The sequence below is a fragment of the Mobula hypostoma genome, chromosome 14 (assembly GCF_963921235.1).
Source record: "Mobula hypostoma chromosome 14, sMobHyp1.1, whole genome shotgun sequence".
NCBI lineage: Eukaryota > Metazoa > Chordata > Chondrichthyes > Myliobatiformes > Myliobatidae > Mobula > Mobula hypostoma.
The window spans coordinates 38,041,433-38,069,172 of record NC_086110.1 but is presented as its reverse complement, the minus strand read 5'-3'; the positions used below and the strand labels follow the sequence as shown (position 1 = coordinate 38,069,172).

Here is a 27,740-nt window from a genome sequence, read left to right as displayed (position 1 = left end):
CTATTCTCCCTTGTAACTATACGTGTACAGCGGAAATATTTTCATTCTGTGTAACGCCTAAATATCGTGAATTAAAAGTGTTCAAATATTAAGAGTCTGAATAAGTTGCTAGACTGACATGAATGAAGTCCTGAGTGTGTACGAATAACAACATTTTAATGTACTGTACATCACAATTCCGTAATTGGTCTCTCTCTATTCTGGACTTACCCACCCAACACCATTATGGGAGGACCTTCACCAGAAGGACTACACAGTTCATAAAGATGGTGCATTGCCATTTATTCAAGCACTATAAAGAAATGGCAAGAATATCTGCATTCCAAAGATTTAATAAAAATGGCCTTAACAATTAAACCTATCTGAATAAAGCATAAAGTATTTTAATTAAGTGTACTGAAGTATTTCTACAGGCCTAGGAAAATTTTGCAAATAATTATTTTCATCATTCTCTGCTTTTCTGCCAAGTTAACAGTGCAAATAAGAACTGTGGCAGAAATTCCAATTTACTATTTAAACTATAATTTACTAATAATGTTTAATTTGTGCTTTGTATTTATTACTTAGTTTTTATAAACTAAAGGAAAGCTATGCTATCCATCAGACCACTGTTTATCTAAGATTTACACCCATAGAAGCTTTTATCTGATGATTGATAAACCAGCAAATTTCCATTTAATGGAAGGAATCGCTGACACCTGCATTTCATCTGATGTTCAAGTAATACTATTTCAAAAGATAGCATCTATTAAAAACATGCATTACAGAAGTATTTTAAAATGAATAATTTTTTGTAACTTGAATTTCAAAACAGGTTAATCAACAATATATCCTAGCAAAGTTAATGTAGCATGAATTATATATGATGGATATAAAATAATCTTACAATTACTACAAGTTTATCAGGAATAACTTGCTCTCAATGACATCACTATTGTTTAGAGTCATATTATTCATTGATTTTTCTAAAAGGTAATAATGGGATAATTGTTAATTCATTAAATCATAGAAGGATGAAACAGGCCCTGAGCCTCATGATAAAAATGGGTAAAGATTTTATTAAAAAGGTGCAAGATTCCAAAGGTAGATGCCTCGGGAAGAACACATGGAGATGCATCACAGATTTTGGTCTGGAAAATGTTGTCATTGCTGACCTACATCTGCAACAAGAGCTGAATGCCTTAAAATATCCTGAAGCACTCCATTCCCAATGAGTTGACGTCTTGTTTTAGAAACAAAAACACAAATAAAATGCAAAGTACAACTAAATATTTTAAATTGTAACAATCATGCCCTAGTATTCAATATGTTCTATAGTTCATCATATATCAAAGGAACATATTTTTTTAAAAAGATATACATAAGTATATCATGTCGTGCAAAATTTATTAAAATGAGACTAATGCACAACACAAATTTACAGATTAAAGCTTGTAAATTTCCAGTGAACACATTTAGAAAGATCTTTTAAGAATCCTACACAAAATAGGATTTACAGCTCAAAAAAAACAGTTGCAGTACCTTTAGAATCTATTCCATATGTTAAAATATGTGTAGCAGGTTAAATACATCAAGAAACCTGACTAAATTGCTTTATTGCCCAACAACTAAACTTATGCATGTTGGAAAATATGGCATTGTGGAAAATATATAAAATCAATTTCACATTCAATTTATTTCCTAGAAACAAACAATCAAATGATTAAAGTACTGGAAATCACAGTCTGAAAAGTTTTGTTTTTAACAAGCAACTAAACAAGATGCTGTGCAAACCTGGATTGTGCAAAGATCCTGTTAAACAACGTTTAATTCAGCCACAAAATATTAAACAGATGGTGTTAAAGTTCACTTTTTCAGCTGCATCCTGGCAGCCTTAAATTTTGAAACCCTCTTTGGAGGCTCCTGTGGAGTTTCAAGAAAACTTTCTTCCTCCGACACTTTCTTCTCAGGAATCGTGGGTAGGATAGGATGAGCAATAGTCGTATGTGGAATTTGTGTAGATGAGAGAGGTTCCTTTTCCACTACTGTGCCAGAAAATGCCTAGCAAAAATAATAAGCATTAATTGGTCTATCAACTTAGCAAGCTATTTAAGTTATTATTTTATATTCAATAATGATAGTTGTTTGTGACCTGCAAATTGAAAAGTTTGATCTTTCAATTTCCGATGAGAAACCTTCATTGCTGAAGAAAGCAAAAGATTCATTTAAGTTAGCAATGCAATCTAAAAAAGATGAAATACTTTTTTTAGATAGATCTCTTATCTGCAGATGGAGTATACAGTGCCTTCAAAAGTACTCAGCTCCCAACCTTTTGTTCACAAAAAATAAGTAATATAACCAGGGATCTTGATCAATTTAACTGAGAATTTGTATTTGTGAATCACAAGCTCTGTTTTTCACAGCAGAGCCCAAAACCAAGGAAAATTGTAAAGCATGAAAACTAAAAATTCAAAAACTGAAATGTCAGCAGTTCAAAAGTATTCATCCCTCTTTACTCAGTACTTAGTTAAACCACCCCTTGCAGTTATTATAGCCAGTAGTCTTTTTGGCTAAGTCTCTATCAGCTTTCCACAATGCAATAGAGCAATATTTGGCCATTTCTCCTTGCAAGGTTGCTCAAGCTGTGCCAGGATGGTTGAAGAGCAGCAGTGGCCACCAATCTTGAGGGCTTGCCAGAGATATTCGATCAGGTTAAAGTCAGAACACTGACTGGGCCACTCAAGGACATCAATTTTCTTCATTTGAAGAGACTATTTGTGCTCCAGCAGTGTGCTGTCCTGCTGAATTTCCTCCCCAGTTTAAGCTTTCTGACAGAGGCTAGCAAGTTTTTATCCAGGATCTCTCTACAATTAGCAGCATTCATCTTCCCATCAATCCCAACCAGATTTCCAGTCCCTGCAAAGTATCCCCATAGCATGACGCTATCTCCACCATATTTTACAGCATGGATGGTGTTACCTGGCTGATGAGACAGTAAAATGCAAAAATAGTCCTTCTCTTAGATGCTGCCTAACCTGATGAGTCTCTCCAGCATCTTGTGTGTGTTACTCTGGATTTCCAGCGTCTGCAGAAACTCACCTTAACAGTCAATGCACTTGGTTAGTAACTAGCTAGTGGCAGTGCTCAAGGCAGTAGATGGGCTTCTCCATACCTATAATCCACAGCACAACAACTAGTATTGTGTAGGAGGCCAGATATATTATAACTGGCTACATAGCTGTATGGCCAACCTAGCATAACATTGCTTTGATCAACTTCAACATTACATACATTATGGAAAACTATAAACACTTGCTATCAGAAGAGCATCAAGGCAGCCTTGCATTATTCTCAGTCAGAGGAGACAGCGCATTAATGTTGGCACTGTGTTGATCGCCACATGGCTACAAATGTTTCATGCAGCCATGTTGCTGCCATCAATAACATTATTTTTACCAGAACTTGTGATACCACAGTAACTTCAATGATCAAGTACTTAGAAACTTCTCAGAAGAACCAAAAGAAAACAAACTAATGTCCTCCTGCCAACACATGCACATATTAAGAAACTACCATTATTTTGGTTTTTCACAAACCAGAGTAAGGTGCTGAAGACTGCATGGCATTTGGTGCTAACTGCATCAGAACACAGGTGCTCGAAATAATAAACAACAGCAGTATAAATCAGGGTGGATTCAAGATGGAATTTTAAGCTGGATCTCCGCAGGTAGTTCAAAGTCAGAGGGAGATGTCAAGTATTGCATCATACTCTGAGAGGACATCTTGTTGGCTGAAAAGAGATGCTGAAAGCAAGAACCAAATAGTGCAGTGGAGAAAGGTTACATGATCGGCATCTGGTGAACATCATCTGAGAAAAAAAAACTTACATCCTACTATAAATTATCCCTCTATAAACTATTTCACTGTAAATTATCCCAATGTGAACTATCTAGAGAAAGGAAAAAATGAGGTGTTTTGAGAATTGACATCTTGCAAAAGAGACTGACTTGATAAATTGCAGAGTACAGACAAACATTCTGATAATTAAGGAAGCAAATGGCTGGTTGAAGTTATTGCAGAATGGCACCAGAAAGAACTTGAAGTTCAAGAAACATATACATGAATGAATAAGGAGTGGAGTTGTAGTTCAGCAGAAGACAAGCTGTATTGTGTATGACTACAGCCTGCTGCAACATTCACAGACTTGGACTATATTTTACTGCTATCTAATATGTACTATATGTGCTTTGTACTGTTTATGAATATTGGTACTGTGTTTTGTACCTTGGCGTTGACTGCTTCATTTGGCTGTATCATGGGTATTCATGTCTGGTTGAAAGACAAGCTTGAACTTGAAATAAATGGCTAAAAATTAAGCAATGTTTGGAAATGAATAAAAAGGTGTCTTATGAAATACCAGCAGCAGTAACTCCAGAGAAAATCTGCAAAAAATATTAAATCAGAAGCCCAGAGAACACTTTGCTGTTTGAATATTTGAAATAGCAAAGGTTCAAAGGACACATGAAATACCTAAATATAAGTAGTAGGTTTTGGAAGTTGTAAGAGTAGACATTGGAGTTATATAACTAAATGAATTGTAAAACTAAAGATTTAAATAATTGTTTGAAACTATAGTGTAATATATGAACTAATTGTGATTAATAAAGAGGATGTTAAACAAAGAAATTGCGTGGTGTATTTCATTATGTGCTACTTTTAATTTGCCACACTTAAATCATGGCAGTAAGCATTACCGATCAGGAAGATCCTTGCTTTCTGCTCTGCAATGGGGGATATTAATGAAAGCATTGGAGTAATTCCCTACAAATGGCTTCAAAATCGAGAACTGGGTGATGCAGTTTTCTCACATGACCACAATAAAGCTCAGAAAGGAAATAAGAATGGACATGTTATGAAAAGGACTGAAGCTTGAAGTTCAACAGCCTGCTGGTAATTACTATAGTTACTCATATATGACAACCAATCTGATGACATACCAAAGGATTGCCAGAGAGAAGTTTCATGAATGGAACAGCTTCTTTCCCTTGTAAAGTGGCTCACAAAAAATGTATTGAATCATATAATTAATTTCCAATTTTAAATCAATCAAGATAGCCTATGGATTTTACAAAAACAGACTGAGGCCATTTCACTGTTAAATTTTTCCTGGTAACATTTCAGTAGCTGTTCCATTCACATATTCTTCCTCTGGACTTGCTATGGAATGTTACTAAATTATTCATACCAAACAAAACTCTACAGCAAGCTGTTAAACTCCAACTTCCAGTATGTATTTCAATATATTTAACTTTATTCCATTCCTAACTATTTTTTAGACAGACTGCAGGAACAGTATTTTGCCATTTGACTATTCGAGTCTGCACTGCTATTCCGTTATTACTAATTTATTATACTTCTCAACCCCATTCTCCTACATTCTCCCCATAACCTTTGACGCCCTGACTAATTAAGAACCCGTCAACCTCTGCTTTAAATATATTCAATGACCTGGCCTTCACAGCTGTCTGTGACAATGAATTCCACAGAATCACTACTCCCTGGCTAAGGAAATTCCTCATCTCTGTTCTAAATGGACATCCCTATATTCTGAGACTGAGCCATCTGGTCCGAGACTCACCCACTATAGGAAATATCCTCTCCACATCCACTCTATCTAGACCTTTCAATGTTTGATCGGTTTCAATGAGAACCCCACTCAATCTTCTAAACTCGGAGAAGTACAGGCCCAGAGCCATCAGATACTCTTCAATATGTCAGCCCTTTCATTCCCAGTATCATTCTTGTGAATCTTGTAAATCATTCTTACAACAAGCAGAGTGGACAAAGGAGAGGCAGTGGATGTCATTACTTGGATTTTCACAAGGCATTTGAAAAGATGCCACACATGAAGCTGCTTAACAAGACATAATCCCACGGTGTTACAAGAAAGATACTGGCATGGATAGAGGAATGGCTGACAAGCAGAAGGCAGAGAGTAGGAATAAAGGGGGCCTTTTCTGGTTGCCTGCCAGTGACTAGTGATGTTCCTCAAGGATCAGTATTGGGACTGCTACTTCTCACGTTGTTGATTTAGATAATGGAAATGGTGACTTTGTGGCAAAGTTTGCAGATGATACGAAGATAGGTGAATGAGTAGGTAGTGCTGATGAAGTGATGTGATTGCAGAAGGGTTTGAATAAACTGGAAGAATGGGCAAAAAAGTGGCAGATGGAATACAGTGTTGGGAAATGTATGATAATGCATTTTGGTAAAAGGAACAAACGTGTAGTCTGTTACCTAAATGGGGAGAAAATTCAAACATCAGAGGTGTAAAGCGACTTGTGACTCTTTATGTAAGACTCCCAGAAGGTTAATTTACAGGGTGATTCTGTGGTAAAGGCGGCAAATACAATGTTGGCATTCATTTCAAGGGGAATAGAATATAAAAACAAGGAGATAATGCTGAGGCTTTATAAGACACTAGTCAGGCTGCACTTGGGAATACTGTCAACAGTCTCGGGCCCCTTATCTCAGAAAGGATGTGTTATTATTGGAGAGGGTGCAGAGGAGGTTCACAAACATGATTCCAGGAATGAAGGGGTTATCATATGAGATGTGTTTGGCAGCTTTGGATCTGTACTCACTGGAAGTTACAAGAATGTGGGGAGATCTCATTGAAATCTACCACATGTTGAAAGGACTCGATAAGGATGTTTCCTATGGTGGGGGTGTTGAGAAAAGGACACAGCCTCAAAATTGAAAGGTGACTCTTTAGAACAAAGGTAAGGTGGAATTTATTTTTTTTTTGACACAGTAGTGAATCTGTGGAATGTTCTGCCACAGACAGCCGTGGAGGCCAAGACCGAGGGTATATTTAAAACGAAAATTGATAGTTTCCTAATTGGTCAGGGCATCAAAGGATACGGCGAGAAGATAGCAGTATGGGGTTGAGCAGGATCAGCCGCGATGAGATGGCGGAGCAGATTCGATGGGCTGAATGGCCTAATTCTGCTATGTCTTATGGCCTAATCTCCTCTGGACCCTCTCCAATGCCAGCACATCCTTCTTTGGATAAGGGACCTGAAACTGCTCATAAAATTCCAAGTGCAGTCTGACCAATGCCTTATAAACTCTTAGCATTACATCCTTTCTCTTAGATTCTAGTCCTCTTGAAATGACATTGCATTTGTTTCCTTACCACCAACACAACCTCCAAGTTAAACTTTAGGGAATCTTGCACAGGGACTCCCAAGCTCCTTTCTACCTCAGATTTTTGAATTTATAAAATAGTCTATGCCTTTATTCCTTCTACCAAAGCAAACAACCATACAGATCCTGACACTGTACTCCATCTGCTACTTCTTTGCCCATTCTCCTAATCCAAGTCCTTCTGCAGCCTCTCCGCTTCCACAATGCCACTTGTCCCTCCACTTATCTTTATATCATCTGCAAACACAGCCACAAAGCCTTCAATTCAATCATTCAAACCATTAACATAGAACAAAAAGAAGCGATCCCAATACAGATCCCTGTGGAACACTCCTAGTCACCAGCAGCCAACCAGGAAAGGCCACCGTTATTCACACTCTTTGCCTCCTGCTAGTCAGCCAATCTTCTGTCCGTGCTAGTATCTTTCCTGTAATACTACAGGCAACTTCATGTGTAGAACCTTATCAAATGCCTTCTGAAAATCCAAATAAACAACATTTACCGACTCTCCTTTGTCTATCCTGCTTGTTATTTCCTCAAATAATTCCCTTTCAATATTTTTATTAGTTTCTACATAAAAGAATACAGAGTACAAGAAAGTATATATAAAGGTTGAAAAAAAACTATTACATTATATCTATTCATTATAACAATCCCATTACCCCATATTCATGTAGGTTAGTCAAAGTTATATTGAAATATACTAATTTATTACAAAAAAAAAGAATCTAACCCCTACCAAGACTGAAACTGTTTATTAAGGAGAAAAAAAAGGTAAAATATGTTCCCATATAATAAAAATTAATAATAGCCAACATCTAAATTTAAGCAACAAATTGAGGGTTTTGAAAGTTTTGAAAATAATTCAGAAAGGGTTCCCACAATGTTTGAAAGTCTTGACGAGATTCAGAAATTGAACAACAATCTTTTCTAAATCTAAGCATGGCATAACATCGCATAACCATTGAGCATAAGTAGGAGGAGAAACATCTTTCCATTTAAACAAAAGCACCCTCCTAGCTATAAGAGAGCTAAAGGCCAAAATATGTAAATCTGATGTCTTCAACTTGATATCTTGTCCTGCAACAATACTGATAGGGCCGTCAGAGGATTAGGCTTCAAATTGACTTTGAAAACTAAAGAAAAAGTTTGAAAAACTTCCTTCCAATATTTTTCAAGACATGGACAAGTCCAAAACATATGAATTAATGAAGCTTCTCCATTATTGCATCTGTCACAGTAGGGAGATATATCCGAATAAGAACGAGATAGCTTATCTTTGGTCATATGGACTCTATATACCACCTTAAATTGTATGAAGGAATAGCGAGCACATAGTGATGACGTATTAACCAGTTTAAAAATTTCATTCCAAGTTTCCTCAGATATTGATGTCTGTAAGTCCCATTTATTCTATTTTTTTAAACCCTCCATGACTGATTTAGTTTTTAAAGAATGGGACAGGTTGGGTATTAAATGTTTTTGGGATCTGTTTGTTGGAGGAAATCCTTTTTTCATTTGGGCAATTCTCAGCTAAATATAGCCTACCCAAAACTCACTTTTTTAGATATCTACAAATTAGAGACTAAGATCTCAATTAGGCACATATCCTATAAGCTCAGATAAGAACTTACTAGATGTAATTTATAATTTGATACCTTTTTATAACGGTTCAATATCTAATATTTATGGAATGTTACTGGAGACAAGGAATGCTCCTTTAGACAAAATTAAGAATGTCTGGGAACAAAGAATTCCAACAGATTTGTCAAGGAAAATTTCCCCTTAAGGAAGTCATACTGACTTTGGCCTATTTATCATGTTCTTCCAAGTACCCCAAAACCTCTTCCTTAACAATGGACTCCAACATCATCTCAACCACTGAAGTCAGGCTAACTGGTCTATAATTTCCTTCCTTCTGCCTCCCTCCCTTCTTAATGTGTAGAGTGATATTTGCAATTTTCCACTACCCTGGAACCATTCCAGGAGCTAATGATTCATAAAAGAACATTAATAGTGCCTCCACAATCTCTTCATCCTCCCAACTCTTTCAGAGCTCTGGGGTGTAGACCATCTGATCCACCTTCTCCACAGTAATAGCAACTTCGCACACTTCTGCCCCAACACTCTGTAATCTATGGCATACTGCTAGTTTCTTTCAGTGGAAAAACTTTTGGTACGCTCTTTTATATCATTAACTAGCTTACCTTCCTATTTTATTTTTTCTCTCCTTTGGACTTTTTTTGCTGCCTTCTGTTACGTTTCCCAATCTTCTAACTTTCCACTAATTTTTCTATATTATACAGCATGCCCCCTCTTTTGCTTTTATGTTGTATTTAACTTCCCTTGGCAGTCCTGGTTGTCTCATCCTCTCTTCAGAATACTGCTTAATCTTTAGGATGCATTTATCCTGTGCCTTTCAATTGCCCCCAAAAACTCCAGCCATCATCCCTGCTAGTATCCCCTTCAAACAACTTTGGCCAGCTCCCCTATCATGACTCCAATTCCCTTTACTCTACTGTAATATTGACACATCTGACTGCTCCAACTGCAGGGTGAATTCTACCATATTGTGATCACTGCCTCCTAAGGGTTCCTTTACTTCAACTTCTGATTCATTGCACAACACCAATCCATAACTGCCTTTTCCCTAATGGGTTCAACCACAAACTGCTCTAAAAAGCCTTCTACAAATTCTCTCTCTTGATATCCAACACCAACCTGATTTTTCCAATGTATCTGCATATTGAAATCCCCTATGACTATCATAATGTTGCCTTTATTACATGTCTTTTCCATCTCCTGAGGTACTTTATATCCCACATCCCAGTTACTCTTTGGAGGTCTGTATATAGTTCCCAATCAGGGTCTTTTTAACCTTGCAGTTTCTTAACTCTACCAACAAGGATTCTACATCTTTCGACCCTCTTTCTAAGGATTTGATTTCAACAATACCACCCTCTGCCTACCTGCCCGTCCCTTTGATACAATGTGTATCATTGGATGTTAAACTCCTAACTATGATCCTCTTACAGCCATGACTCAGTGTTGCCTACAATACCAATCCTGTTAATCTCTAAATGTGTGACAAGATCTACCGTATTCCATATACTCTGTGCATTCAAAAGTATCACTTTCAGCTCTGTATTCATCACCCTTTTCGATTTTGTCCCCATGTTAGACTTCAACTCATCCCACTGACTGCAATTTTTTAGCATCATTTGCTTGTCCTTCCTCACAGTCTCACTACACACTGCCTGTTTGTAAACCAACTGCTCCATTCTCAGCCCTATCACTCAAATTCCCAACCCCCTACTAAATTAGTTAATACCCTCCCCAAGAGCTCTAGCAAACCTGCTCTCAAAGATATTGGTCCCCTCCAGTCCAGGTGTAACCCATCCTTTTTGTAAGGGTCATAACCTCTCCCAGAAGAGATCCCAATGGTCCAGAAATCTGAACCCTGCTCCCTGCACCAATTCCTTAGCTGCACATTCATCTGCCAAATCATCCTATTCTTAGCTTCACTAACATGTGGAATAGGCAGCAATCCAAAGGCTACTACCCCTGAGGTCCTGGTTTTCAGCTTTCTATCTAACTTCCTATATTCTCCAGTGTACAATTCTAAGATTTAAGCTAGATTTAAATTTGAGGGAGGCAGAGAATAAAGTCAGATGTATCAGTATTACAGTGTAATAAAAGGAATTAAAGAGGCACGAGCAAGGAGCTGGCCAAAATTGATTGTAAGGGGACACTACCAGAGATGACAGCAGAGCAGCGATGGCTGGAGTTTCTGGGAAGCAATTTGGAATACACAGGATAGATACATCCTAAAAAAGTAGTAGTATCCTAAAGGCAGAGTGATGTAGCAGTGGCTAGCTGAAAAGTGAAAGCAAATATAAAAGCCAAAGAGAGGGCATATAATAAAGAGAAAAATTATGGTGAAGTTAGGGAAGCTTTTTAAGACCAACAGAAGGCAACTAAAAAGCCATAAGAGGGAAAAGGTGGAATACGAAGGTAAGCTAGCCAGTACATTAAAATGCACACCTAAAGTTTCTTCAGATATATAAAGAGAAAAAGAGGTGAGAGTAGAAACTGGACTGTTGAAAAATGATACTGGAGAGGTAGTAGTAGGGGACAAGGAATGGCACACAATCTGAATAAGTATTTTGCACCAGTCTTCACTGTGGAAGACACTAGCAGTATGTCAAAAGTTTAGTGTCAGTGTGCATAAGTGAGTAAAGTTGCCACTACTATGGAAAAGGCTCCTGAGAAATTGAAAGGTCTGAAGGTAAATAAATCACCTGGACCAGATGGTCTACACCCCAGGGTTCTGAAAGAGGTGGCTGATGAGACTGTGGAAGCATTAGTATTGATCTTTCAAGAATCAACAGATTCTTGGAGGTTCCGAAGGACTGGAAAATTGAAAATGTCACTCCATTCTTCAAGGGAACGAGGCAGAAGGAGGAAATTATAGGCCAGTTAGTCTGACCTTATTTTGTTGGGAAGATTTTGGAGTTGATTATTAAGGATGTGGTTTCAGGGTACTTGGGGACACATGAATAAATAGGACAAAGTTGGCATAGTTTTAAGGGAAAATTTTGCCTGACAAACCTGCTGGAATTCTTTGAAGAAATAAAAAGCTGGCTAGACAAGCTTTTGACAAGGTGAGCACGTGAAGCTGCTTGACAAGTTAAGAGTCCACAGAATTATGGGAAAGATACTAGCCTGCATAGAGCATTGGCACATTGCAGGAGGCAAAGAATGGGAATAAAGTGAGCCTTTTCTGATTGGCTGATCGTGACTAGTGGTGTTCCACAGGGGTCAGTGTTGGGACCGCTTCTTTTTACGTTATATGTCAATGATTTGAATGATTGAATTCATGGTTTTGTGGCTGTGTTTGCGGATGATATGAAAATAGGTGGAGGTACAGATTGTGTTCAGGAAGCAGAGAGGCTGCAGAAGGATGTAAACAGATTAAGAGGATAGCAAAGATGGAATACAGTGCCGGAATAAGTATAGTCATGCACTTTGGCAGAAGAAATAAAAGTGTAGACAATTTTCTAAGTAGAATTTAAAAATCTGAGGTGCAAAGGGACTTAGGAGCCCTCTAAGGATTCCCTAAAGATTAATTTGAAGGTTGAGTCGGTGGTGAGGAAGGCAAATGCAATGTTAGCATTCATTTTGAGAGAAAGAGAATATACCAAGGAGGTAATGTTCAGGATAGGTAATGTTCTGCTAAGGCGTCACTTGGGAATGTTGAGAGCAGTTTTGGGCCCCTTATCTAAAAAAGGACATGCTGACACTGGAGAGGGTTCAGAAGATGTAAGAATGATTCTGGGAATGAAATGGTTATCATATTGACACGATTGTTGGCCCTGGGCTGGTACTCACTGGACTTCAGAAGAATGAGTGGAGATCTCACTGAAGCCTACTGAATGTTGAAAGGCCCCAATAGAGTGGATGTGCAGAGGATGTTTCCTATGGTGAGGGAAGTTTGGGTCCAGAGGGCACAGCCTCAGAATAGAGGGATGTCAATTTAGAACAGAGATAAAGAGATATTTCTTAAGCCAGAGAGTGGTGAACTTGTAGAATTCACTGCTACAGGCAACTGTGGAGGCCATGTCATTGAGTATTGGTAGATTGAGCAAGGATTGGTAGATTCTTCATTAGCAAGGGCACGAAGAGTTATGGAGAGAAGGAAGGAGATTGGGGCTGAGAAGGAAATGGATCAGCAATGATGAAATGGAGAAGAGACTCGATGGGCTAACAGCCTAATTCTGCTCCTGTATCTTATAGTCTTAATGTCGCCCCTCAGGCCCTATGGAAGGCTAGTGCAGAAATTGCAGGGGCAGAGGGACGCAGAGAGACAGAGACACAGAGACATTTTTTTTTCATGTTGAAATTGTATAAGACTTTGTTGAGGCCTAAATTGAAGTACTGTGTCCAGAAAGATGCAAGAAAGGTTGAAGAGTGCAGAAAAAAATTTACAAAGATATTTCCAGGACTTGAGTTATTGGGAAAGGTTGATAGGTTCAGACTTTATTCCTTAGAACACAGAAGACTGACGGGAGATTTGCTGGAGGTATACAAAATTACGAGGGGTATAGAATAGGTAAATGCAAGTAGAGTTTTTTCCACTTAGGTCGGGTGAGACAACAACTGAAGGTCATGGGTTAATGGTGAAAGGTGAAATGTTTAAAGAGAACACCCAGAGAGTGATGAGAGTGTGGAACAAAATGTCAGCACAAGTGATAGATGGGGGGTTAACTTCAAGATTCAAGAGAACAGGTACATGGATGGGAGAGGTATGAAGAGCAATGTTCCAGGTGCAGGTCAATGAGACAATGCTGATTAATGGTTCAGCACAGACTAGATGGGTTGAACAACCTGTTTCTGTGCTGTAGCGTTCAATGACTCTTTTCAGGGACTCCTCCCTTTTCTTACCCATGTTATTGATACCAATGTGTACCACAACTTCTGACTGCTCACCCTCCCCATTTAGAATGCTGTGGAACTAATCAGAGACATCCCTGACCCCAGCATCTGAGAAGCAACATACTATCAGTATGACTCTTGCACATCCACAGAATCTCCTGTCTGCTTCTCTAACTATGGAATTCCCTATCACTACTGCAGTCTACTTCTTGCCCCCCCTTCCCTTCTGAGCCACAGAGGAAGATTAAATGCCAGTGTCCTGGTCACTGCAGCCTTCCCCGGTAGTTAGTCTCCCACAATAGTATCCAAAGAGTTATATAGAGGAGAATGGCCACCGGGGTACTCTGCACTGGCTGTCTATTCTCCTTCCCATTCCTGACAGTCAATCAGGTCAATCTCTGCTGCAACTTAGGGGACTACCTTTCTATAGCTCCCATCACCTCCTCATTCTCCTGTATGAACTGAACGTCATAGAGCTGCAGCTCCAGTTAACTTGATTGTGATTTTGCTCCGATCTACTGAATTTTTACCAGGGTTTACGATGGGAAATATTAAATCTGTTTCTCTTATGAATGTTAATCAATTTGCTGTTTCCATTATTCTGCTTTTTTTACTTCAAATTTCGGACAACTACAGCTTTTTTGACTTCTGGTATTTTATGGTTTAATGCAAAATTCTTTATTTTTTTGCAGGCAATATCTTTGTTTATAAGCCAAGGATTCCACGTTTTCTAAAAAACATTTCAATTTGTTCCAAGACCTTCAAAAATATGCATATACACTGTCACTGCTCACTTTCCTTACCAAAATGAATAATTCCATTGCATGCATGTCTGCTTTAAATTTCATCTGTCATGTATTGGCATATTTTTCTTGTTTACCAGTGAACTTCTAGAACATAGAATAGTACAGCACAGTACAGGCCCTTCGGCCCACCATGTTGTGCCGACCCTCAAACCCTGACTCCCATATAAGCCCCACCTTAAATTCCTCCATATACCTGTCTATATAATTCCTCCATATACCTATTTCCAAAGCCTATTACAAAACCCCTCACCAAATATTAGCTACAAATGGCACTGTTAGCTACAAATATCATGACTAATGATCCCAGATCTTTACCAACTCATGGCATAAATTCTCTACTGCTGCAAGACCCATCTACAAGTTTAGAAAATACATAATCATCACAATACATTTACAGATAAATGCTTAAATATAGAAAGTATGCTCTTCTAATAAAATTGAGAAAAAATATTAAGATAAACTGTAAGAATAATCTCTTACCTCAAGTGAGCTTGGCCAAGGAAGAGGTTTACTAGAAGTGAGTTCATCTTCTTCCAAAATGCTGCATTCACTAGCATCACTATGTATTGCTTCTTCATGACTTAGAGAGCGCAAGGTACACCGCCGATCTTCAAACTCTGTTGTGCTGCTCTCACTGGTGTCACTACATATACTGTTCTCCCGACTTCGTGACTTCAGAATAGATTTCCGAGGCATATATTCTCCATTTACAACATCAACAAAAAGTCTGTAAAAAGTAGTAAATAAATTAACAATGATGAAAGACAAACATAACAAGTTAGAAAAACCAGGCTAAAATGAGAAAATTCCATTTCAAAATGTGATAAAATAAAAATACCTGTAAATGTCTGCAGGAGTTTTGATATTTGGCAATTCATTATTGGAGTTTCCATTGCCAGTGCTATTTTTCCTTTTACGCTTTGCCTCTTCCTTCTTTTCACTGAATTTTAAGGTTGTGTTTTTGCCTGTGTTTATTCTTACCTAGAGATATATAATTTCAAACACAAAGGCTGAGTAATAGTTTTGAATATAAAACAAGACAAAAAAAACTTTGCATTTCTATTTAATTTCCTTAATAGCAAATATGCAACTAATCCATACAAATTGATAAATTAAATTTAAAAATTGAGTTAAAATATTGATAAGAATTTATGAATAAATCTGGTATGAATACACTTGCGTTTTGGTATGCCTTTACATTAAAGCATGTGGATTACATCATATTATTTTCAAGGCTTTTGATCTTCCTTCTCTGGCCTACCATTTAAAGAAACATATTAGTAAGTCACTGGATAAAATAAGGGAAGTAATGGACTGCTAATTTAATAAACATATTTAACTTCACTAATTTAATACTTACTGAATTGCCACAATTTTTGAATTTATTTTCTTTTAGATTGGCAGTGGTAACAGAAGAAAAAGTACTGAGACAAAATCTCGTTTGCAACAACGAAAGATAAAGCAAGCTTTTACTTCCTTCAGGAAAATCTGTCATAGAAGCAACTAACAATTAATCTAATAAAGAAAGAGTTATGTACAAAGTAAAACACTGAAAGGACATGGGGAAAGTGACGGAATGGGATTATAGCAGATAATCAGATATATCTGATTCAGAGCTAACTGAAGTACAGACCCAATAAGCTGAAAGGCATCAATTTATGCTGTAATTGCTTTGACTATATTACAGTCACAATGCTTTTGAATCAGCTGAGTAAATATTAGATTTATATCAACCAAACACATGCTTCTCTCAAAGGTATTTCCTTCCATTAATTGTGAAAATTAAAATCACAGAAAAGGTTCTGGACCTTTTCTTGAAACAATCTTTCATACTGGTGTTACATGGTTCCAGGTGAAGTTGGATACGAGTAAATAGTTTAGGGGATATACCAGGAAAGGGCCTTAACATTCACAAAACCATATAAAATCTAAGTTGTTTGGGCCTCTAAGTTCCTTCTGGATATACCTGTAGAATCTATGTGACAGCCTCTAAAACAGAGTTCCAGTTCTCTGGAAAGGCCAAAACATTCTGTTGAAATAAAGGAAATCTAGAAAATTAGGCCTCTGTGGTTCCTGAATTAATACCCTGCAAAATAGGAGACCATGATAAGTAAGGACCATAGGTTTAAATTAACTGCCTAAGTACAACATTTTTGAATAAAAAAGAGATTATCCAGAAACCTGACCATAAATCATTCAAGATGCACTAAATAAAGTAAAAAAAACCATTTGTTCAGCTCAGTGGAATGGAAATAAATACTGTGCAGGCAAATGAGACTTCAGCATGGGGCAACTCTATTGTTGAAAACCATAATCCCATTTTAGAATAAACTCTGGTAGATTAAATAATGAAAAGGAGTAAAAGTGATGTTTTGCTTGAATATACTATTGATATTATCTCCAATCTTTAACCTCCTAAATGTCTTAAGTCGACATGGAAAGAGCCATACAATCAAATTTGTATCAGCACATGCAAGAAAATCCAGCTCGTCCTATTCACCCCGCCTCTCTTTATTACCTCGCAAATTCTTCCCTTTCAGATGCTTCTCCAATATCCTTTGAATCCAATAACGTAATTACCCCCTCCACTACCCTGGCACTGTACACTATAATATAACCACTTAGGTAAAGACATCATACCTCACATTACACAAACCAGAGGGACTCTATGTGGGGAAATAGATTGTTGACGTTACAGATCACAACCCTACGTCAGGACTCTGATCTTGATGTTGCTTTTGGTTCTTTTGCCTATCACCTTCAATCTACTTTGTTTGTCAAAGGGAGGAATTCTAATCTGTCTATACCATTCATGATTTAAACTTTATCAGATCTCTTCAACATCTCTTCTACTTGGAAGAATTCCAGTTCCTCCAGTCTATCCATCCATCCTTAGTATTATTTTGGTAAATCACTTCTATACCTTCTCCAAAGCTTTCGTATCCTAACTACTGTACTACAATTGTGCCCAATCTTTTGAAGGATCATCTTGATTTTCTTTTTGTACTCCATGCCATATGTATTTTCAAATTCTTTTTTTTTTTTTTTTTTTAAAAACTTGCCCTGCCAATTTCAACAAATTGCACACATTATCCCCATATCCCTCTGTTCTCATGGCTCTTTTAAAATTGCTCCCTTTATGGTCTCTTCCTATTTTTCCCTTGACAATAAAACTTCTTGATTTCTCAGCATTAAACATTATCTGTCCATTTCATCAGCCTGTACATAACTGTTAGAGGTCTGTAACAAGACTCTCTCAACTACCATGCCTTCAACTCTTGTCTCATCTGAAAATGTTGGAATTGCACCTTGTATCCAAATCACAGTTCTTCCTCCATACTTGCAATTAACACAGTATCATCTGCATATTTGAAATTATCGATATTTTCACCGCCAACTTTGATTCATAAAACAAGTACAGAACTTTTGCTACTTAGGAAGCTGGGTGACATCAGATGGCAGGTGCGGCATGGACATCAAAAGAAGAATAGGGATGGCAAAAGACACCTTTATGAGAATGAAGAGTATACTGACCAACACTAAACTAGGCATGACAACCCGCCTCACAGTACTGAAATGTTACGTTTATCCAGTTATGTTATATGGCTCAGAATGTTGAACAATATCTAATAAAATGAGGAAACGAACTGAAGCAGCAGAGATATGGTTTTTGAGGAGAATGCAAAGAATATCATGGACAAAACGAATATCTAATGAGGATGTCATGAACACAGCAATTACAAAAAGAGAAATAATGTATGAGATCATGAAAAGGCAACGTAACTTCATTGGACACGTGAATAGGAAAGAGGAGTTAGAATGCATGGTAATTATGGGAAAGAAAGCAAGAGAAAGACAAAGACAAATGATGATGGAGACAGCAGCCAGAGAACTGGAAATGAATAACAATATATTGATCCACTTGACCCGAAACAGGACTGCATGGGCCGTGGCAGTCAAAGCTTAAACTGGGTACAGCACCTGATGACGATGATGATGATCCAAATCGTAATTATGAATAGATACTGTAAGACAGTAAACATCAGTGGGAGCAGTCCATTTGACCCCTTTTACCTGCCCCACCATGCAGCAATATCAATGCAGATATTTTATTTCGGTGCCATTTCTTGCAATAACTCCATAATATTATTATTTTTAAAAACCTTGAAGCTTTTACCAATACATGGGAAACTTGACTGCATACTTCTCTGTCGTACAAATCTTAACTGCCCCATTATTTTGCACAGTCACAGACATTCCTTTGTTCCATCCACTGCCATTCCCCTTTATCTTGGCTGCTATCTGAACTAGTTTATCTCTTTCAGAGATGTGATGAAAACACTAACCATTTCTCTTTCCACAAATTCTGGTTGACATCTTGCTTTTATTTTACATTTTTATCTGATTACTGATTTCTACAATAAAGCAAATATTCCACCCATGTTGCTGGAGTCCCTTATATCCCATGACTTGAATTAGTAGCTTCAAAAGTAGATTCCATCAGATCAACACATTTAGTAAACGATTTGCATTTTTGTTTACAAAAACAACTTTCTCATTGTGATTTTAGAACTGTCAGATCTGCATGACCCTATCCGAAATGTGATTTTGCAGAAAATCCAATAAGTATAGGTACTTTAAATATCAGAGAGATGTATACAATATACATCCTGAAATTCTTTTTCTTCGCAGACATCCACGAAAACCTAAGTGCATGAAAGAATGATTTACAGTTAAAACATCAGAACCACCCCTCCAACTCCCCCTCCCACACACAAGCAGCAGCAAGGCAATGAGCCCACCCTCACCAGATATTAGGTCTCTAATGCAATTTTTGGGTCCCGGTCAAGATTGCCAGCCTATTTACTACCTTGTGCACAGCCTCACTGCATTCTGGATGCCTGCTCAGAAAGAAGAAACAATGCAGCTAAAATGTCAGTGGCACAAATAGCGAACAGAGGGATTGGTGTGTGTGAATGGAGGAATGCAAAAGGAATAGCGGACATGATGGACTGTCGAAAGAAGTTTCAGAGAATCACTCCACTCTTCTGGCAGTCTCGTGGGAGACTGATAGGGCCTGCTCCTGCTGTTAGATTGGATCAAGTATTAAGGGCCTGTTTTTCTCCTAATCTCGGTGTGGAAAAAAAACAAAGCAACATTATTTCTCCTTTTCACTGCCCAAAGCAATCCAAGGGTTTTAAATCATGTATTTAAAGCGAGTTTTAAAGTGAAACTAAATATAGTTTCTAGTCCTCCAAAGTACTGCTGACATTTGACTGTCACCAGGAGCCTCAAACTAACATTATTATTGGTAGGTATAAAATAGTCCTAAAATGTATGAAATTATGTGATTTCAGTTATTTTTCTCCTAATGAAATACACTTACTCATATTAACAAGCAATACTATTAATTAAATAGATCAAATTCACTTACCTCAGCTAGCTCCACCTTATTCAAAACTGAGCTGCAATTTCAGTTTGTGCCTTCTAGATTTAAGAGTCAAACTGATTAAAAAATAAGAGGCTACATGTTTAGAAGTACTAACCCTTTTTGGTTCCACCGTGTGTGTAAAGTGTATGGTAGGAATTGTGTCATCATCTCCAGTAACTTCCTCATCATATTCATCTTGGTGATTCTGCCTGTGTTCCAAACTATTGACGTGAGCAGCAGGTGGTTGCAGTTCTGCAGCTTCTTCATCACCGTCGCTTTCCTGTACAGCTGGAAGATTGTTCAAGTGAGGTCTCCCATTTATGTTGGCCCTCATGTTTCTATCTTTCTCTTCTTCTGAAGAGCTGCTTTCTTCACTATTTCCATTAGCTGCATCTGACAATCTGAATTAAACATCACTGATTACTAGAACAGCAGTAACTAATCTGTTGTGGTTATAATTGGTTCAAAGCTTTAGTTGCTACATGGTGATTCATAACATAGTTGACAATACTCTGTTAGCTGTTTTCTCTGGTTAAAAACATCCAAAAACTGGAGGAATCTGCTGTAACATCACACACAATGACAGTGAACCTAAAGACACCAAACAGAATTTGCTAATATACAAATATAGCCAAAAGAATACAACATAAAATCAACTTTGGCTTGTTCTCCAGTCCAAAGAAATTAAGACAACAAAAGATCTTATTGCTAATTACCTGCTTTCCCACTTTGGAACACTGCAAAAAAAAAAATTAAATCAAATTATATTTCCCCTGAAATATTGTTTGGACCTTGTGAATCTGGTCTCCTTGCAGGTTTTCTACCAAGCAATGTATAATTTTAAAAACTTTCTTCTAATATTCATCTTAGAATCATAGTATCAACATTAGTTCTAATGTATCTCTCCAATTAGGTAATTAGTTTTTTTTCTTATTTTCTGTTCACTAACTTTTTTTTTTATTGACACTTGTTCTAGTGGGGAGGTTTGAACCCACAGCAATGGGGATGGGAATTTCAAAGTGAATAGAGGAAGAAACAAAAGTATGCGAGTTAGAAAAGGTGTAAGTAAGCAAAATATATAGAGAACAGCAACAACATCACATGGCAAATGGGGTCAAAGAATGAAAACATAAAATTACTGAAAAAGGATCTAGTGCTTTCTCGGCATACATGACAAATAAACTCTTCTCAGGCTTCTAGCTGGTTACAGATATCGATTTTAACCGATGTTTTGATGATCAACTCCATTATCTTCATCAGGGATGATGCCTAGGCACATCCTGTCCTCAACCAGTCAAGTTTCCACTGTCCCATCTTGTTCACCATCAAACTCCAGTTCTTACTTAGAGTGAGACCTTCATCTTGGTTAAAATTCTTATTCTCTAGTCTTATTTCAATGGCTTCCTTCAGCAGGTGGTCCCAAAAGCCATTGGCGCGGCACAGTAGTTTTGTGCCAAAGTCAATCCTATTGCCTTGTGAATGCAATGTTCTACTACCACCAATTTCTCTAGGTAACCCAAATGGATACACCTCCTATACTCTTTGATGCTGGTTTCCACCGTCTGGCCAATAAGTGCTACTCTGCATTCACAGGGAATCCTGTAAGTGCCAGCCACATAAGCTGGGGTTTGAGCTTCCTTACAGGCTTGTGGATATATTTCTTCAGGATTCTGGCCACCTTTCCAGAAACCTTGGAAATACAGGCAGTAGTGACAGGTTCCTCCTCATTATTAGGTTTCCTGGTTTTTCCATTGACCCTTTTAAGGGCCTGATTGATTTCCTTCATCTTGTAGCCATTATTTGGGAATGCCATGTGTAATTGTCTTATTTTCTCGTGGAGACTCTCTAGGTCAGAAATTAGTTTTTGCATGGCTAATCAAAGTAGAAAGAACTGCTCTACATTGGGAGGTGTGATGAAGACTATTACTGTTGAGGTACAAGTCCATTAAGTAGGTCTCCAATAGATGCCATGCTCGAGGCTACCGTCTGGTTTCCGTCATATTAGAATATTAAATGACTATATCAAAATGTTAATTGTTCTAAATACAGCATTTGCAATGAGACAGATGAGTTAAATAAAAAATATAGAACCAAGCAGTTTTAATCTCCATACTGGTGTAGAAAAATAGCTGCATGGTGACCAAACTGGGAATTGAATATTCAGATGATTCACAGTTAGGAAGGACAAGGAGGTGAGGTGACCATACATAGGGGACAATCAAGTAAAATAGTGATAAGCAATATTGACTTGGCAGATCATGATGCAAAATTAACATCAGTTTGAGTCCAGCTAAGGGACAAAAAAATGAGAAAGCATGGGCAAAAGTTATGATGAGACCAGGAAATAATAGCTATAATACTGAACAGGGCAAAAATTGAGAAATTAGAAGAACATGTAACAAAAATAAAGCAATAATCATGGAGAAATTTAATCCACATATTGACTGGACAAGCCAAATTAGTAGTAATGAGATAGAATGTGTATAGGGTGGTTTTCATCAGTGCACCTAGAAAAGGTTAATTACTGATCTTGTTGTGAAAGGGACCTTAAGGGAAGAGTGATCATAAAGGAGAATTTTACATTCAGCTTCCAAGTGATGTTTCAGCATGACAAGCGATACACTCAGTGGATGCTTTATTAGACTCCTCCTGGATCTAATAAAGAGGTCACTGAGTATATGTGTGTGGTCTTCTGTTTCTCTACCCATCCACTTCAAGGTTTGACGTATTATGCGTTCAGAGATGCTCTTCTGCACACCACTGGTGTAATGCTTGTTCATGTGAGTAACTGTCATCTTTCTGTCAGCCTGAACTAGTCTAGCCAATCTCCTTCGATCTCTCTCATTAAGGTGGTATTTTTTTGCCACAGAACTGCCATGGACTTTTTTTTCATTTTGTTTTGTTTTTGCACCATTTTCTGTAAACTCTAGAGACTGTTGTGCATGAAAATTCAAGGAGATCAGCAGTTTCTGAGATACTCAAAGCCACTTAGATCACATTTCTTCTCCATTCAGATGTTTTTCTTTCTGAACAACTGAACCTCTTAGTCATATCTGCAGGCTTTTATACACTGAGTTGCTGCCACATGATTGGTGGATTATATAAAAGTGTTAATGAGCAAGTGTACCTAATAAAGTGGCCACTGAGTGCATTATATATAGTATTGAATCACAGGAAAGATATAAAATAGTCAAGAATAACAATTAGTCTATGGATTGCAAGTCTGCAAAGGAGAACCAAAAATGCTAAAGATCAAATGGAATATAAAAATAAACTGCAAGAAACATAACAATGGACTATAAAAACAGCTAGATGCAAACAGGAAAAGGTTAGCAAAGGAAAACCTATGGCTGTAGTGGTGAGAGCTGATAGAATTTAGAATGGGGAATAAGATAACAGAAGCATTCAGCATTGAAGACACAAAAACTTGCCATAAATACCAGAGAATCAGATCAGACAATCACTGGCAGAAGGCAGCAGTGGGAATAAAAAGGGTCATCATATCTGTTTGGCACCCAGTGACTAGGGGTGTTCCACAGGGGTCGGTATTGGGTCTACTACATGTTAATTTATATGTTAATGATCATGATGATGAAATTGATGACTTCGTGGCCAAGTTTACGAATGATACAAAGATAGGTGGGTGGTGGGACAAAGATAGTGCTGGGGGAAGCAGGGAATATGCAGAAGCACTAAGACAGGTTGAGAGAATGAACAAAGAAGTGGCAGATGGAATACAGTGTAGGAAAGTATATGGTTATGCACTTTTGGTAGAAAGAATATAGGCATAGACAATTGCACGTTGTGTCAGTAGGAATGAAAGCAAATGCATTGTTTGAATTCATTTTGCAAGGATAAAACTGAGCCTTTATAAGGCATTGGTCAGAGGCCACATTTGGAGTACTGTGAGCAGTTTTGGGCCTCACATCTAAGAAAGGATGTGCTGGCATTGGAGAGGGTCCAGAGATTTTCAAGAATGATCCTAGGTGTGAAAGGGTTAATGTATGAGGAGTGTTTGATAACTCTAGGCCTGTACTCGTTGGAATTTAGAAGAATGGGGTGGGGGGGGGGGAAGAGAAGGAAAAAAAAATTGGCAGATGTTGTCTATAATGAAGGATCAAATATGCAACACCTTTTAAGGCTAGACCAGGAGTCACAATATCAGTATAAAGCCATTTAGGACTGAGATGAGGAAAAACTTTTTCCACTGAGGACAAAGAATCCTTGAAATTCTCTGCTGTGGAAGGCTGCAGAGATTCAATCATTGAGCTCATTCAAAACAAGAGATTAATAGATTTCTGTGTATTAAGGGAATCAATGGTTATGGAGACACGGCAGGAAAATAACATGGAGCCAGAAAATGAACAGGAAGCAGGTTCAATGGAGAAATGCCATAATAAGTTCAAGGGACTGTAAAATTCCTATTATTTGGATTTGTATATTTCACATCTTTGACAGTTCTCTATTATTTTTACTCTAACATATTAATCACTGATTTCTCAACAAAACACAAGAAATTACATTTTGACTGTGGCTTAATTTAATCTGACAATTACAGTTACCTTTTAAAAGACAAACTTTGTTATAACTACAATGTGGTAAAATGAACACAAAGATCAATGACCATGGTGATATTTTGCCTATTCCTCATTTGACAAATTAGGCACCAGGGCAACTGAACAAAACAGATTGCAAAATTAAATTTAAAAAAACAGGCCACAAATAAGAAAAATAAACTGACCAATTGAGCAAAATGAATATTTCATGTTAATGATCCTCTTTAATTTTCACAATCTGTTAATAAAGTATCAATGAAATGCCCAAGTCTTTTATTTACATATTAAAGTTGAAATTTATATGGGCAAATAAAAGCCCATAATTATACTTAATAAGTTTGTTGCATGACACCTAAATTTTACATCTATACTAGAAGCAGGTAGAGTGCTACGGTAACAACAAAAAAGGGTTCTGTCAACTTCATAAATCACACCACTACAAAATCAAAGAATCTTTAATGTAAATTTCATCCATTTTAAATTCAACCTATGGCTTTCCACTTATCTGGGATTCTATGATATTGAACCAAAGCACAAAAAAATAGAAAAGATAATGAGGACTCAAAAAGCAAGTATTGTTAAAATAATAAAGACCATACTGCCTTTGTTTAAAAAGTAAATAATGCTTTTAAAAAAATAACCTTAATGACAATGAAATTTCAGTCACCAATATATTGCATAAGTTACGGACAGATTACCTATCAATTTCATCCTGTATCTCTTCCTGCTTTTCCAGCTCATCCAGCCTTGCCCACAATTCCTTCTCAGATAACACACTTGACTTGCAGTCCCTGTCACCATCACCAACCTCCAAATCTGCCACAAAAATCTCTTTGGGCTTGCAGTTTTCTTTTGGTGTATGTGCTATTCTGTGTTTTCCTGTAAAACCAGTAAACTAAAATAATCTATATGTTTCATTACCACTATATCAGACTAATTAGATACCATAAATGCTTCAATGATTTAAGGCTTTGACATTTTTAAGATATTGTTCTATGAAGAAAAAACATTGAAGAAAAAAGTGGTTATTTTCATATGCATTTATAATTTTAAATATTTTAGATAGATTGGTAATAATGAATTATCGATCAGGTAAATATATATTGCCAAGCTGGAAAGTATCTAGGAAATAATTCAAAGTTATTTTAAATAATGTGCACAGTATCACAGAAGATGCTTTAAAAAAGTTAAAAATATACATGTTTTGATCAGGTATTTACATTGTTCTCAATAGGAATTAACAAAGTGGAAAAATATTAATGCCATTACTGATTTTCATGCCTCATCATAACAGTTTTAGTACACAAAACTTATTTCTGTTTAAAAAGATATATACAAGATAATATTACAGTGTGGATGTGTAACTTTGAATCTGTGATCCAAAATAAAATGCTTTGGGCGCATTCGTTCTGCTTTGTTCTGACATCACAGGGTAGGGTGGAGAACAGTAGGGGCAAAGTAAAGACAAAGAAATTAATTTAGACTTGAACTCAGCTTTAGACTCCCAGTGGAAGTAAAAAGCAAAACCAAATGCTAAATACCTTTAGAATTTAAATCTTTAGGTTCTAGATCTTCATTCTGAATTTCCTCATGTATTTCCACAACATCTTCCTTTTCCTAATCACAAAAGATTATATAATGAAAGTTATGTTTGATTTGAATACTCATTTTATCTGCAAATATTTGAGGAACATGTTAATTATACAGAAGATTAGTTGCTGTTTATTTTTATATTTCTCTTCACAAGTTCAAATCCAACCAAATATCTCTTCATATAACATGTTAAAATAGATTTTAAAACTCCAGTTTGCAGAAGAGCTATGGTGCAATTAAATTGAAAATTTCCATGTTGATACTGATAAAATACAAGTTATGTAGTGTATTACAAAAATGTAGATGCAAGTAAACTGTTGCTCTTACACTCAAAAATTAATACATCTTGGGGGCTTCAGATCAAAATAAAAATTGCAAAGCCAGGAAAAATAAATACTCTCTGCCTCCAGTTATGTTTACCAATTTATGTTTTTAGCAGTAACACCAACTTTTCTTTTTAGAAGGGATGTATATTAAAATATATTAATATATAATTTTAAAATTTGGTAGAACTGATCGTAAAAAGCGATGAGAAATTTTAAGTGATACTAATAAACATTTAGAGACTGAGTGCCGAACTAAAGGAAAAAACAACATGGTTAACAGGATAAAAGCTTGCAAAAAACACTAGAGTTAAATTTCCAGATAGGTTTTCTATAATTTGTCGCAGAATCAAGTAAATTTAAAAAAAGTGTTGAAATCAAAATGAATATTATTCATCTGTGCCCCAAGAACTGTATTTTATTGAAAGTTAAAATTACTCTCATTTCTGAAAGAACAGGGCTGAATACAAGGAAACTGGAGCTATAAAAGGTCATCCTTAACACCACGCCAATCTGTTACTTGAGTGCACAGCCAGTTTAGCCCTTGGTTTCAGATCTGTATCACAGCACCAGATTCAAGATTTTTATTTTTTAATTATCTATAACTATTACTATATTGAGGTCCTCCCAGGTTACGGCAGCGTTCCATTCATGTGAACTCTTCGTAACTGGAGGAGTTCGTAAGTTGGAAATGATCAAAAACGTGTGGGAGGCATTCACAGAAACAGTGTGAAGAGAGTGAGCAGGCACAGGATGAGAGGCAGCCAGCTTGCCTCACTGACTCACTGAGTGACTAAGATTACTCCGCGCTCCCATCTCTGCTTGGCAGAGTTATTGCAGCTCAGGTTGGAAGGAGGAGACACAAAGAAACACAAGAAACACCTGTTCCCATCTAGTAGAAAATACCTTCAGCAGTCCTACACACAATGCCTCTGTCGTCGTCGTCAGGTCACATCTGGCAGACGATTTCCCTCCACGCCGCTCTGCCCCGACACTTGTCCACAACATCCCTAGTCTTGTCCAGCTTGGTCCAATCCTTGATGTTATCCAGCCACGTTGTTCTTTCCCTTCTTCTTCCTTTCTTTCCCTCCACCTTTCCATATAGCAAGTCCAACAAGATGTTATCTCTCCATGTAACGTGTCCACGATAAGCAACTTTTAACTTTGTGATCTTCTCCATCAATATCCGTGGTCCATCAACTTCGGATAAAACCCTCTCATTTGAAACTTTCTCTCCCCAGCTGATCTTCAACCTTCATTGATAGCACCACATTTCAAAAGCGTTAATTCACTTCATGTCATCCTTCTTCAGGGTCCATGTTTCTGATCCACACCTCAGTATTGACCATATGTAACACTCCAGGAAGCGGATTCTACTTTGAATGTCTACCTTCCGAATGCTTAGCTT

At 37.2% G+C, this 27,740-nt stretch overlaps 1 protein-coding gene across 2 annotated transcripts in view; it reads right to left on the bottom strand.

Annotated features, from left to right (window-relative positions):
- Positions 1–260: 260 nt before the first annotated feature.
- The window catches only part of uri1 (URI1 prefoldin like chaperone), a 73,210-nt gene continuing 45,730 nt past the window's right edge, over positions 261–27,740 (bottom strand). The window contains exons 6-12 of one of the 2 annotated variants that reach the window (XM_063066960.1): positions 25,958–26,033; positions 25,115–25,295; positions 20,577–20,597; positions 19,976–20,261; positions 15,268–15,410; positions 14,910–15,156; positions 261–2,040 (exon numbers count right to left, since the gene is read on the bottom strand). In XM_063066960.1, the coding sequence (XP_062923030.1) occupies positions 1,846–2,040; positions 14,910–15,156; positions 15,268–15,410; positions 19,976–20,261; positions 20,577–20,597; positions 25,115–25,295; positions 25,958–26,033 (1,149 nt within the window). In that variant the 3' untranslated portion in view covers positions 261–1,845. The remainder of the gene's footprint in view (positions 2,041–14,909; positions 15,157–15,267; positions 15,411–19,975; positions 20,262–20,576; positions 20,598–25,114; positions 25,296–25,957; positions 26,034–27,740) is intronic. The other variant, XM_063066961.1, reaches the window with a different exon arrangement.